Below are 14,235 nucleotides of genomic sequence, written 5' to 3' on the forward strand. Positions count from 1 at the left end.
GCAGCAATTTAGTTCTTTTGTCCATCAGATTCAGGATTCCATGATTGGAATTGCTGATGGCAAACAGAGAGATGAGGTGGCACATTGGTAATCTTTATGGCATGAAGCTAATTGAAAAAACACATGCAAGTGACACTCGCATTGTTAGAATATTAATTAAAGAGAGTCCTTTCTATAAGGATGGGCCGTAAAAGTGATGTTTTATAGCATCCAATAAAGAGTTGACACATCATCTAAAAGACTGGAATACATTAAGCATGAAAGCACTGAATATTTTCCCTTTCAAGAGCCCAACTGGTTTTAAAAAACTACCACCTCCTCAGCCCCACTCGCCTCCGAATTCTGCCGACCGCCACTGCCAAATCTGCGCAGGAACGTGGAGCGGCCAAAAATGGCCAGATCTGGCACTCTTGCCCAGCACCTCGGCCGACCACGATCCCGATCCCGATCCCGATCTAGACCCCAACCCCGACCACTGGCGAGCTCCCAACACCGTTGGAAACCCACGCACCCCGACCCACCAAACCCGCCTCCTCCTCCTTCCTCGGCTCCCATGGCTTCTTCTTCACCACCGCCTCTACCTTCCGTTTCTCTCCTATTCTCCACCGTCTCTCCTATGTCTTCAACACCTCCTCTCTTAACTTCTCTCGCATCAACCGTCTTCTCGGCGTCTTCTGTGCCAACCCCAACGCACCCAGATTCATTGTTGTTGGTGGCGTCAGGTTCATCGGCAATCTTGTCGATATCGAGGACCGTTTGGCCGTTGAGATACACGATCCCCAGTTAAATTCCTGGGAAATCTGTCCTCTTTTGCCTGCTGATTTCAGATCCGGAAACTCTTCGTTATCGCTGTCCTCTGCTTTGTTCGGAGGGAAATTTTATGTGCTTGGGATTTATTCGTGTTTCATATCGTCCTTTGACTTGGAGAAACGTGTCTGGACCTTAGCCCAGACGCTTAGGCCTCCTGGGGTTATCCTCTCCTTCTTGATCTCGTGCCAGGACCGGCTTGTTCTTGCTGGAACATGTAATTCTTCACTTGGGCCATCGTTTAATTTGTGGAGGATCGATGAGAGGACCATGGAGTTCAGCGAGATTGCGATTATGCCTCAGGATTTGCTTTACAGCTTGTTTGATAGCGACGAGGATGATAAATTTGCAAGCTTGAAATGTGTTGGGTTGGGTGATCTTATCTATGTTTTTAACGAAGAGTACCATAAACATTAATGTATCAGAGCAGTTTTTATATTTTCTCTTCTTCTTTCTCCAATTTTTCCTTATTCTCTTTCAAGCATGTGTTCAAGCCTTATTTCTGTCATTGACCTCTAATTTTAATTGAATATTTCATATGTTGGGCCTCAGTAATTGTGGAAGAGTTTGAACTCACATATAAGGAGTATTATTATATTAATTAAATGATAAAATTTACTATTTCTTATCAATTTAAGCTTTTAGAATTAGTGGTATTTTAACGATCATCTCAATATCTTTCTTTCTTTTTGAGGCATATGAAAGAATCCATGGCATGTCATATCAGTAATTAGTACAAAAAAAATAAAAAATAAATCAGTAATTAGTACAAAAATATTTAATTTATATTTTTATTTTACCTTTGGTAGGCTGCCGGAGGGAATTTGTGATTTAAACCCTTTTTCAATAAAAAATGCAAATAAAAAAGTAAAGAGATATAATATTTATTTCCTTTGCATCCATTCTTTTATAAAAGTACAATCAAATCAAATAAAAAACTCAATTTTTTCTATTCCGTTTAATTCAACAAATGTTGCCTTCTTGTTCTTGCAACCGGGAGTTTTGATGAGACCTTTTAGTTTACACTTTGTGGGATTTGATTCAACGATAATTAGTTTTGGATAAATCGTTTAAGGATAAAATTTGATGAAATTGAAATGCTTTGAATTTTAGGGACAAAACTCAAATATGTCAACTTCTAAGGATAAGAAATGAAAGCCTTTTTTTTTTTTTTGGAGTGAAAAACTGCTCTTACTGCACATACACTTTGCTTTTCGTTATGTTTTTTCTAGCACTCTGTAGCTGCAATTTCGAAAATATAGCAATACAGGAGAAGAATTTGGCTGGTATGTGACTCCATAAATTGGAGAATGGTACAAATTTTAGCAGTAAAGCACTGTGATCATGGATTTTATCCATGAAATGAGTTAACAGGCACGTTTGAGTGTTTGATTTTTTGAAATCTGAATTCAATTATAATTCAGTGTGTGAATTCCGAAGCAAATAAAGTTGAAAAGGATGTTTGGATAGTTTGACTTTCTTATAAAAAGAGATAAAATCTGATTTTATAAAAAAGTGAGATAAAATCTTATTTTGTTCTTATTCCCAAACATACCTCCCCCTGAATTTTTAAACATCATTAAGTCTGGATGTTTCTCGACAATTTTTCTTTTTTCTTTTTAAAAGAAAAAACAAGTCTACTAAAGGTTTATTGGGTCTCTAGGCTATATATCAGGAGATAGTCCTCTCTTCCCTTGAACTCTCTTTCCCTAGTGTTGGCAGGATTTTAGTCCAGTTCATTAGACAATTTAGACTATACATATTATCTTCATTTAGGAAGATGAATTTAGGTTTCGTTTGTATCGGCATAAAATAATTTTTGAAAACTAATTTTTAGTGTTTAGTGTGACGGAAAATAATAGTCAAACCGAAAACATTTTTGGTTTGACCGAAAAAGCTAGCTTATTCAGTTTCCGTAAAATTGTTTCCATTTTTTAAAACCGTAAACAATTTTTTGAGTTTGAACTTCTTCTTCTCGAATCGCTAGAGTTAGTCGAACCTTCGTTGGCCGTTTTGTGCCATCGCTAATTTTCCATATTAGCTAAATACCGAAAAAATATTTTTAGGGAAATCATTTTTTTTTTCCTGAAAACATGAATTCGTTAAAAATATTTTTCAATGGAAAATATTTTAAGTCGAAACAAACGGAGCTTCAAGCCTCGTTTAGTTCACTTAATAGACCGTTGGAATTGAATGACTATTCTTATGGTGTAATTATTATTTTGTTTGATAGGAATCTATTCCTTAGAATAATTATTTCCGTTGGAATAACTATTTTCTTATAAAGAGGAATATCTCTTCCTCTAAAAAATGAGACGAATAGGTTATTCCTAAAGGAATATACTACATCTTTCAGGAAAAAAAATCACTCATTATTTTCTATTTACTCTTATTTTTTATTTTTAAAGGAAACAAACCTATGTTATATTGTGGCTGGTCGACCATGCACCCAGCCAGCCACAGATAGAGTCAAGGGTGGTCGAACTACCCCCGAAGCATTTGGGGGTGGCCGCTTCATCGGAGGTGGTGATGAGAATTTGGGGGGCCACCCACCAGTTTTTCAATGTATGGTATGATTGAAAATTATGGCCAAACCAAAAACATTTTCAGTTAACCAGGAAAACCTTCTTTAATTTCTATAAGATGGTTTTCTCTTTTTTAAAATCGTAAATAATTTTTTTGAGTTTGAGCTTTTCCTTCTTGTATGCACTGCACTCTCTCTTGTAGTTCATTCTCTGCCGGTCACTGGCAGCTACCAGAGTTCGCTGTCAGACGTTGGAATTCGCCACCACCATAGGTTGCTGAAATCTACAGCGATATTCACCGGAAGTCATCGTCTATTTTTCACTGTTGATGATTTTCCATACTAGTCAAACGACAAAAAATAATTTCAGAGATTTTTTTTTTATTTTTTATTTTATGAAAAATGAATTTGTTGAATATATTTTTCGAAAGAAAACCTTTTACGTCAAAACAAATAAGGCCTGAGTAAAAAGAGAGAGAGCTGGAAAGTGGCTAGAGAGAGAGAGAGAGAGAGAGAGTTTATTCAAATTGGATAATTTTATTTAGGGAAAAATACAAAATTAGTCTCCTATGTTTTTCCTAACGAGGTAATATGTATACCATTAGATTTATGAAATCTAATCTAGACTATAAAATAAATCATCTCCATTTCATTTGAAAATTAAGTGAATCATAATCTCGGCTCAACATTTGTCACCTCAATAATTATCATTTTTTTTTTTTATAATTTAAAAGTCATTAATGTTGATATGACAAAATCTCTAAAGTTAGGCTTGATAATAAGGGTTGGACTTTGAGAAAGTACAAATAATCTAAGAATTTGAGTTCTCCGAAGAATACTATAGCTTTTACTACAAATCTCCAAACTAAAGAGACAGTTCACATGTCCTTACCACGTTAGTCACTAAACAATTAAATTTACCTGTCAAATTTTGTTTAATTTTTTTTGAGAAAAATATAAAATTAGTCAATGTGATTTACCTGATTTATAATTAGCTCTCTATGGTATCAAAATGAAGTTAGAGGTCCATGAGGTAGGCCAAAAAAACACTTTACTCCCTACAGTCAAATTCCGTCCACTAAATTAACAGATTTCGGTTATGTGACACGTTGGAACTAATAAAATTATGACACGTGTCATATTTAAGTCATCTCCAACTATCACCAAAAAGAGACTTCTTTCCTAGAGTTGAGCTCCTTCAAAAAAAATGTCCCTTGAGGTCTAACTTATAGTTGTTAAGAATGAATGAGGTAAAGAATTTTCCAATTTATATGTCCTATCTGTTAGAGAATATATTGATACCGTATATTACGGTACTTTCCATATATTGTAGGATTTGATTTAATCCTCATTAATTGTAATTGATTATAATCAAATCAGATTTGAATACATTCAATTCTGATTTGATTATATTCTCTTTACATACCATTTTGTATTCTCTCTATATCCCTATAAATAGGGATGATTTGTATTGTAAATCATTCAAGCAATAAGAGCATAATGTAGCCTTTGGGCTTTACCCTGTGGATGTAGGTCATAAACCGAACCACGTAAAATTCATTTGTCTATTTTATTACTCCGCAATCTTTATTTGTCATTTGTTTATGTTTTCTATCATGGTATCAGAGCTATAGGCTAACGCCAGTGTTTGATCCAATGGTCCTGTGATTTATTGCTCTTGTTTATTTATTTAATTTTTTTTCCAATTTCTTGTATTTCAGTTTTCTCATCATTCCTCTGTTCGATCAATGTCCTCTGTTTCTTTTCTTTTCATTCTCTGTTTCTCTTTCTTTTGTTTTGTCAAACAGTGGTGTGCGTGAGTTGGAGATAAACTTTCCTCCAACCCATGTCACTTGTGTCTTCTATGTTGCTGTTCAATCAAAAATTCTCCTTTCCCGCAGATGTCTTTTCTTTTTGTATTGTTGTTCTTTTTTATTAAAAAAAAAAAAAAGAAAAGAAAAGAAAAAAGGGGATGTAGTTTTTTTTTTTTTGATATCTGTGGGTGCAATATTGTGCTTTCTTGTGCAATTCTGTGCGATTCTTGCCGTACGTGCCTGTGCGATTTTGTCCTTGTGGGTACCTGTGACGGAGTGTGGCTGCTGGGATATGCGGCAGCCGATCGGCATTTCTCCGGTGGAATTTGTTTCAGATCGTTTGTGGCTTTGTTGCGTGGCCTATATTCTGGTTAGAATTTTGAAGGAGTCTGTCGGCATCCTCTGGTGGTTCCGGCAGTTCTGATCCCAGAGAGAGACGTGATCTCTCAGTGCTCTAGTCTAACAAGCCCTCGGTAGAAGCTCTCAGTAAAGATTCTGGTGCGGGTCTGGAGATTCTGGTCCTTGTTTGGTATTTTGTATCCGGTTCAGGTATTTTTTCTATTCAGTGCCTTATTGGTCCGGTTTACCGGTTTTCAAACCGGTTCATTGCCTTTTAGGTTCGGGTCAATGCATTCTAGGACCGATTCAGTGTGATTCTGACCGGTTCGGTGGTTTTCTCCTTCAAAAGAAAAAAGAAAAAAGAAAAAAAAGAGAGATTTTCTCGAGAAAAGGAAGAGAAAGAAGAAAAAAAAAAGGAAAGAGAAGGAAGAAAAAAAAAATAAGGGGAGAGAGAGAAAGAAGAAAAAAAAAATCATTAAAAGAGGTCAAAGTTGCCCAAATTGTTTTTAGCCCTTTGTTGGCCCATTATTTGTATTTGGCCTTTGCGGTTTTGTTTCAAACCAAGGCCTATTTCAGCCCATAGTTGGCTCTGGCCCATAGTTGACCCATATTATTTGACATGTGGTATTGTTTCAACTCATGTTCATTTCAGCCCATAGTTGGCCCTACATATTTTTGGCTCCTGTGGTATTGTTTCAAACCCAGGCCTATTTCAGCCCATCGTTGGCTTTCATATTTGGCCCATTATTTGTATTTTGGCATTTGTGGTCTTATTTTAAGCCCATGCCCATTTAGCCCCCAGTTGGCTCGAAGAAGAAGAAGGAGGAGGAAGACGAAGAAGAAGCAGAAGAAGGAAGATGAAGAAGAAGAAGAAGAAGAAAGATGTTCTCCAAACTAGGTTATATCTGACCCAACATAAAAAAAAAAATAAAAAAAAAAAAAAAAAAAAAAATTCAAACTCAAGATTTCAGAATCTTCCACCTTGAGTTTGCAGGGGGATGTTAGAGAATATATTGATACCGTATATTACGGTATTTTCCATATATTGTAGGATTTGATTTAATCCTCATTAATTGTAATTGATTATAATCAAATCAGATTTGAATACATTCAATTCTGATTTAATTATATTCTCTTTACATACCATTTTGTATTCTCTCTATATCCCTATAAATAGGGATGATTTGTATTGTAAATCATTCAAGCAAATGAGCATAATGTAGCCTTAGGGCTTTACCCTGTGGATGTAGGTCATAGACCGAACCACGTAAAATTCCTTTGTCTATTTTATTGCTCCTCAATCTTTATTTGTCATTTGTTTATGTTTTCTATCACTATCAACTGTTACTGTCATGGTTTGGAAATGATGTTATTTGTAAGGAAAGGGTTATGGCTGTAATTACTGTCATGGTTTGGAAATGATGTTATTTGTAAGGAAATGATGTTATTTGCAAAATGCAAATGCCCATGCACCAACACAAATTATTTTTGAATAGAAATAAATAAATAAGATCTTGAATAAAAATAAATAAATAAGATAAGATATCACGACTTTTTTTACAACCCACTTATAAACTCATTTGACGGTTCACATGAGTGCTACATTACACAACATGGGTGGAAAAATTAAGTAGCAAAATTCTACACCTAAATTTAATTATTTAACAGTTGATGTGATAAGTGTCACGTAGAATGCCACTTCGATTTATAAGAAATTTGTAGTAAAAATTATAATACTCCTAACTGTTGGAATTATGTGTTCATAACACAGCAGAAGAACCCTAAAAATTGAAGCAAGAGAACATGGTTAAGATCATGCAATATAAATAATAATAATAAAAGCAAGGAGAGTACTCAAAATGTATTTTCGGTTACCTTGGTGCTTTGGAGGCAGATTTGATTTCTCCACCAAATTCAATATAGATGTGTATGGATAGTGTAACGCCTCATATTTTAAATCTCGAAATAAAAAAGTCTTAATTTGGAATTTAAGACTTAATAATAATACAATGGTAATTATGTAAGAATTATAAGGATTATGTGAATATTTATACGTATGTAGTGAAATTTATGTCCGATAAACAAAACGCTCGAGGAGAAAAGAAAAATGAGAAACTTCATTTAACTCGCCTAAACTTTCGTTTTTTTTTTTCTTGTATATTTACGAAAGCATCCTTAATTTTGGGGCTATAAAGAAGCCAGGTCTCAAACTTTTGATCCTCTAGTTATGAATTTTTATTTTATTTTAAAAAGTAAAAAAATAAAAAATCATAGTCCAAAAAGATGGGATTATTAACACATAATTCAGAGTGTTGCTAGATGGAAGTCGATGGTTTTGGTCCTTGGATGATGAAAAGTTATTGATAGTGGATTAATTTTAAATGGATTTGTGGTTTTTTTTTAACTTATCGATAATAAAATGAACTTGTTGATCATAATAGTTTGGAAATAAAGTTATGAAAATGAAAGCAGAACAAGCAGAGGGGATGAATTGAATGTGTAACTTACAAAGGCACCTCACCAAGGCCAGCTTTTTACTTTGTAAAAGGTTATGAGTTTAAAGCTTGAACAACTTGCTAAGTACGTTGTGGCCTAAAGAAAAAAAAGAATAACATGCTAACTATGCAGAATTGCTCACATATGAACTGTAGTTTAGTGCATTTTTTGGCCAGTAGCTACACGACCTAGCTATTAAAAACAAGAAGCTATGAACAGAGAGCAGGGGAAAGCCTCATCTTTGATCCTTGCCAAAAGTGGATACATATGCAAAGTTAAATTAGATTGAAAAACTTCATTTTGATGCTTTTAGATTCAGTTAGCTAACCTTGACATATCAAAATGAAGTGGGACTTAGTCTGCATGCTTGTGACTTGAAAACTATCTACATCATCTGATTATCATTGCTTTATGATTAAAACTTACAGATGAAATTGTAACTTACAACTACGTTTCTATTTTTGTACTTACAGTCTGGGAAGTCAAGCCTTGGTGAGGAACTCTAGAAGTTTTTATTTGCAGAATCAAGCTCATCTGACAAAATACTCAATTCTCTTAATTTGAAATTTGAACATTGTGCTCTTGAGGTCATTAACAAGTTGGAAGCTGCTATATTTGCCTGGAAAGTGAAAGTTACAGATCATGTTAGTGGTAAATCTCCGGTTCGAACATCATGGTCCATCATAAAGGATTCAATGTCTGAGATGGATAGGATGGAGTTATTGGTGGACCGAGCAGAAGCCCTTCTACATCATCTCAAGATCAAATATCCAAACCTTCCCCATACATTTCTTAATAATACAAAAATTCAGTATGGCAATGTGAGTTATCTCGTATTCATGTTCATTCTGCCAATTTTCTCAAAACATCTCTCTTCAACCCCATTTCTTCTGCTCTTTTTGTTCATTGAGATATTTAGGTTTCTGCCATATCATATTGATTTCTCTGCTATGATCCTACATGCTCATATGTAATGTAGTCAATTAGCGCTTTTTTTTCTTCTAAAAAAAATAAAATAAAATCTATTTGACCTAGAAAAGTCTTTTGACATGGATAAAATATCTTAATAAGAAATGACTTATAGAAATATATTTTGGTAGAGATTTGGCGATAATTTTCCTTCTCAATTCTTGTAGGATGTTGGGCATTCAATTTTGGAAGCATATTCCCATGTTCTTGGAAACTTGGCCTATAGCATACTGTCTAGGATAAGAGATATTTTGGAAGAAGATTGTTTGAGCCATCCAAATTCACCAGTGGCAACGCCTTACTTCTTTGGTATAAATCAATGCAAAACTTCAGCAGTTGGTATAGATGTAAGGCACTTGTTGATTGATCAGATGAACAAGGTGCATGGGCATTATTGTGACTCTAATTCAAGTAGTACTTGTGATTTGGGATCTTCATACAGCGAGGCCAAAGCAAGTTCTATGGCTGCGACACCAAGTCGGAATAGACTTTGGTGGATTGACAGAGAGGCTTGTGTAAGTGTGTCTCTTACAAATTCACCTTTGATAAATAAAAACAAAAAATGTGTAGTCTTCAATAGCTTTTTTTTGTAAAGATTATTTTTGTTTGCCTCTTAAAAAAGGTGTAGTTGAGGTCTTGGCAAACTTTGGATGTACTGCTTGGAAATATATAGCAAACCATTAATCATAATTCTTCAATCGACAACAATTCCTACCAAAATCTAAACTAAGCTAAATCGATTTCAAATTCTTTAAGGTACAACAATTCCCATGAAAATGAAATTTCAGGTTAGAATGAAATTTTAGAACCCTTGCAACTTGTGCACAACTACTTCCAAGTGTAAGCTAGAAGCACTTTGCCATACAACATCTTTATTGAAGATAAGCATTACTTTGAAGTACATATATGGTTGTGAATCACCAATACTTGAAGAGCATTTCAAAACATGACTCAATAATTCTGTCCACAGCTCTAAAATAGATATGCCTCCAATTCTTGTTAATGATTAGGATCCCAAAGAAAACCCAAAATCCGAATGCATAAGAGACAACAACAAATGCATAGAAGAATAAAGGGCTATCAATTATTCTAGTATCTTCCTTTTCATCTTCATGTCCAGGTTCAAGTTGGTTTGTAGTTGAGCAGTTTCTCTTCAGAGGTTCTCCACATAGATCCGGATTTCCATCATAGCATTGCGTCCCGAAAGTTGAGAATTGCTTCTCAAATGGGACTCTTCCAGAAAGATTGTTATAGGCAACAGTAAATACTGATAGAGAAGTCATTCCAACAAATTCATAAGGGATTCCACCACTCAGCTTGTTGTGGGAAAGATCCAAGCTTTCCACATTTTTCAAGTTTTTAAAAGAATTTGGAATGGGGCCAGTTAGAAAATTATTCGACAAGTTCAAGGATCGAAGCTGTGGCAATTCTCCCATTTCAGAAGGAATGCTCCCTGTCAATTGGTTAGATGACAAGTCAATTAAAGTCATCAACGAGAATGGGATACCTTTGAAAGTATATTCCTCATGTTTTATTTGCAAGGACGTTATAATTTCTAATTTTAAGTCTTTTTCAATTGGATGTTTCAGGTAATACAGTCTCCCCTTTTTTCTGAAATAGTTAAAGCTTGGAGAACTCTTCTTCCAGAATGTAATGTTATCAAGGCAGGAGGGAATACCTCCTGAAATATGATTATCAGAGATATCAAAAACTTTCAAACTTTCCATTTGACACATTTTTCGGAGTAGGGGACCTTCAAAGTGATTTCCACTTAAAAGAATTGCCGCCAAGGAAGAATGATCATACAACCACTTTGGAATATTACCAGACAAGTTATTTTTTCGAATATCTAGGATTTCCAGAGAGGGACTGTTTGATATCGCGGGTGAGATCATTCCTTGAAATTGATTGCCGCTGAGTTGTAAGAACTTTAAACTTGTCATGTTGGAGTCCTTTGGGAGCATTTCTCCTTTCAATGTATTGTTTGATAGATTAAGATATACCAGTGGGGTGCCATTTCTAGTCAAACTTTGCGGTATTGTCCCTGAGAGCATGTTATTAGAAAGGTCTAATGCTTCAAAAGAAAGATTACCAAAAGACCAAGGAATGATGCCCTCTAATGCATTTGAGGAAATGTCAACATGAAGTAATTTTGGAAGAAGATGTCCAATATTTTCGGGAAGAGAACCTTTGACATCATTATATGACATGTCGAAGAATTTAAGTGATGAAGTTCGATTAGCACTGCAACTGAGAAAAAGAGAACCATCAATTTTGTTACTTCCCAAGGATAAAACTCTGATACTCGAGTTGAATAGCAACTCACAAGGTATGCTTCCCTCTATTAAGTTGTGAGACAAGTCTAGCCAATACAATAAAACTTGGGTGGTGATGAAACTTGGGATAACGTGACCATTCTTCTTGTTGAGGCTGCAATTCGCCAAGTTCAGATAATTTAGTTGAAAGGTTGGAACCCATGAGGGAGATTCGGTTTCAATTTCCAAATTGTAGTTGCTTGAAAGATCAAGGTACATGAGACTTGAAGCATTGGCAAAAGTAGAAAATGATAAAACCCCATCTAATTGATTGGCCGAAACATCAAAAAACTTAATCTTGCTTTGTTTGGAGAATATTGATGGAGGTAGATTACCATGAAAGTGATTACCCGAAAGATTAAGGTATTGGAGATTTGAAGTATTGGCAAAAGTAGAAAATGATAAAACCCCATCTAATTGATTGGCCGAAACATCAAACATCTGAATCTTGCTTTGTTTGGAGAGTATTGATGGAGGTAGATTACCATAAAGACGATTATTTGATAGAATAAGTTCTTGAAGGCTTCCAATCATCCCAAGACAAGAGGGAATAACGCCTTCCAATCTATTATTCTGAAGATCCAAATAAAATAGACGATTTAATCGCTTCAGTTCGCAAAAAGCTGCATCAAAGTGATTGAGTGTGAAAAATGAGTTCCAAAGTAGTAATATGTATATGCTTAGAAGGCATGGAATTAAAATAGAACTAAAAATGGTTGGTGCGACTAGGGAGTAAATACTTCTTCCAAAGAAAATTTTAGTCAAATTTGTTTGAATTGCCCAAGTTTAAAACGCAAACACAGCAGCACCTAAATAATGAACAATCTAATTTTCGCACTTGTAGTTACATCTTGCTTTATAGGTTAATGAGATTTTATGGGATGCAGTCGAATTTGAGAATTATGTGAACTTGTGTGTTTAATGAGATGGAATATTGAAGTCAGAAAATAATAATCCAGTGTACGTATGTATTATGTGAACTCTGAAGGTAGGATTCTCTGCAAGATCTCAAGGTATGAGAGTCATTTAGAATTTCAGGAATTAGCCAAAATTATTTGAGTTGGAAGGTGAGAGAGCAAATAAAATTAAATGAAGCTGAACTAATTATTATGGAATTAGAAAAGAAAAAAGAGGAAAGGAAGAGTTCTCACGTACCTTGGAGCCCTCCTCCAATTTGCATGTCATATAGTGATAGATCTTCGAGTTCATCAAATAAGGTGAATAGGGTTACATTTGGATACCATGTACTTCTTGATGAAGCGTACTCTCCTACCAAATTTATTGCCCTAACTCCTCCAGCAATACCGCCACAAAGGATTCCACTCGCTTCACAACAATCCCTTCCGTCCCAACCCGCAAAGGCTGAACCATTTGTAGAGTTGGTGATCTCCAAGAGAGCTATCGTCTGTTCTTTGGTGCATCCTTTACCACAAGCCAAAGGGGATAAAGCGATAGCCACAACCCAAACAAAAATGACATTTTTAGCAAAACAAGTCTCCATTTCTCAACAGATTCTATTCTGATCGATGCAACGAATGGCTACTGCCTTTTATATACATATAATGCAATATTATTTGCAAGTCTTGAATAATCCACGTTCACATTTCTGGAAAGCAGTAGTGTGTATTGGAAATAGCTTGAAAATTACTACATGTATGAACTACTTTAATTTGGTTTCCTTTTCTTTTTCTTTCCTTTTAAAGTTGAAATTATGAGCGAGGACCCCAAACCAAGAAGCACGTAAAAGCTTTAAATGTCGAGGTGGGAAAACTGAGACAGATTGGTTAGTTAGACCTATTCCTTCATGTTGCATTGAATTTGAGCGTGGAAAATTGCACTGCATGCTTTTAAAGCTATTCCTTAATTTCCAAACCAATTTCCAATACAGATCGACTGCTCTCCAGTCTCCACAAAACGTGTGGAAAATTGCACTGCTTTTAAAGCCCGTTCCTTAATTTCCAAGCAATTTCCAATACAGACCGCTCTCCAGATAACGTGTGGTTGAAATGGACAAATTTTCTTGAAACTAGATTCTTTCAATTTAATTTAATATAAAAATGACGTGTTCATTTTTAGTAGGATATAAAATGCATTTTTTTTTTTTAAAATAAAATTCATTCAAACTTTGTTATTGTTATAAAAATAAAAAAAGCAGCACATATTTTTACATGCTCTGAGTTTATTTGTTTGTTTGGGTTGTAGTGATTTGGTTTGATTTTTGGCTCTTCTCATAAAATCACTACAAAAAAAAGGGTATTTATAGACGGTTTTTTTCTAGACGGTTTTAGAAACCGTCTAGAAAACAAAATTTGCAGACGGTTTTTTTTAAAACCGTCTGTAAAAATTTTATTATGGACGGTTTTTATTAAACCGTCTGGAAATTTTCATTTTTAGACGGTTTTATAAAAACCGTCTATAAAATTATAGATGGTTTTTTTAAAACCGTCTGTAAATGCTATTTTCAAAGAATTTTATGGACGGTTTTTACTAAACCGTCTATAAAATTTCAGACGGTTTAGTAAAAACCGTCTGGAAATTTTCATTTCCAGACGGTTTTTACCAAATCGTCCATAAAATTTAAGTTCTAGACGGTTTCAAAAGAAACTGTTTGGAAATATTTTTTCATATGCCATGTCATCAATCCGCGTAATGCCTCCAAATTGAACCACATCCATTTGATTTTTTTCCAAGCCAAAATCACAACCATCCGTTTTTTTTTTTTTACAATTAAGGAATAAAACTTTCCCAGCCAAACCAAAACAAATAAAAAGAAATATCGCTTGGCCGGAGGTAGCTAGATCAGCGACGTCTCCGAGGTCTATAGCTTGAGCGAGAGCGTGTCCACTACACCACCGGCCAAGAGAGACGAAGATGAGTGTGTCCACTACCACCACCGCTTCCACACCTCCAATCCGAGACCGCGCGCTGTCGGACAGACATCTTCGGCGATAACTCCCCGTCCTCCCCCTCC

The 14,235-nt window shown here is 35.1% G+C and overlaps 2 protein-coding genes and 1 pseudogene across 2 annotated transcripts; 2 read left to right on the forward strand and 1 right to left on the reverse strand.

The window, feature by feature from the left end:
- Positions 1-257: 257 nt before the first annotated feature.
- Positions 258-1,224, forward strand: LOC133853929 (F-box/kelch-repeat protein At3g24760-like). Its single transcript, XM_062289952.1, has 2 exons — positions 258-404; positions 460-1,224. Exons 1-2 carry the CDS (start codon positions 258-260, stop codon positions 1,222-1,224), a joined length of 912 nt encoding a protein of 303 aa, XP_062145936.1.
- A 4,213-nt stretch (positions 1,225-5,437) lies between these two features.
- Positions 5,438-9,494, forward strand: LOC133853930 (rop guanine nucleotide exchange factor 14-like; annotated as a pseudogene).
- Positions 9,495-9,790: 296 nt separating this feature from the next.
- LOC133854994 (receptor-like protein 56) lies at positions 9,791-12,899 on the reverse strand. The gene is made up of 3 exons (XM_062291287.1): positions 12,420-12,899; positions 11,794-11,887; positions 9,791-11,643 (listed from the first exon to the last, which is right to left on the reverse strand). The coding sequence occupies exons 1-3, from the start codon at positions 12,763-12,765 to the stop codon at positions 9,867-9,869; spliced, it is 2,217 nt and encodes a 738-aa protein (XP_062147271.1). The 5' UTR covers positions 12,766-12,899; the 3' UTR covers positions 9,791-9,866.
- Between the last annotated feature and the right edge of the window lie 1,336 nt (positions 12,900-14,235).

This window comes from Alnus glutinosa, chromosome 13 (assembly GCF_958979055.1).
Source record: "Alnus glutinosa chromosome 13, dhAlnGlut1.1, whole genome shotgun sequence".
In the NCBI taxonomy this organism is placed as follows: domain Eukaryota; kingdom Viridiplantae; phylum Streptophyta; class Magnoliopsida; order Fagales; family Betulaceae; genus Alnus; species Alnus glutinosa.

Excerpts from the sequence above, each read along its gene's own strand:
- LOC133853929 (XM_062289952.1), top strand. The coding sequence starts at position 258 with ATGAAAGCACTGAATATTTTCCCTTTCAAGAGCCCAACTGGTTTTAAA. Across the intron at positions 405-459 it reads GCCAAAAATGGCCAGATCTG|ACCCCAACCCCGACCACTGG; the intron begins GCACTCTTGCCC and ends ATCCCGATCTAG.
- LOC133854994 (XM_062291287.1), bottom strand. The coding sequence starts at position 12,765 with ATGGAGACTTGTTTTGCTAAAAATGTCATTTTTGTTTGGGTTGTGGCT. Across the intron at positions 11,888-12,419 it reads AATTGGAGGAGGGCTCCAAG|CTTTTTGCGAACTGAAGCGA; the intron begins GTACGTGAGAAC and ends ACTTTGATGCAG. Across the intron at positions 11,644-11,793 it reads CCCTCTTGTCTTGGGATGAT|TTCAAATCTCCAATACCTTA; the intron begins TGGAAGCCTTCA and ends TTTTGCCAATAC.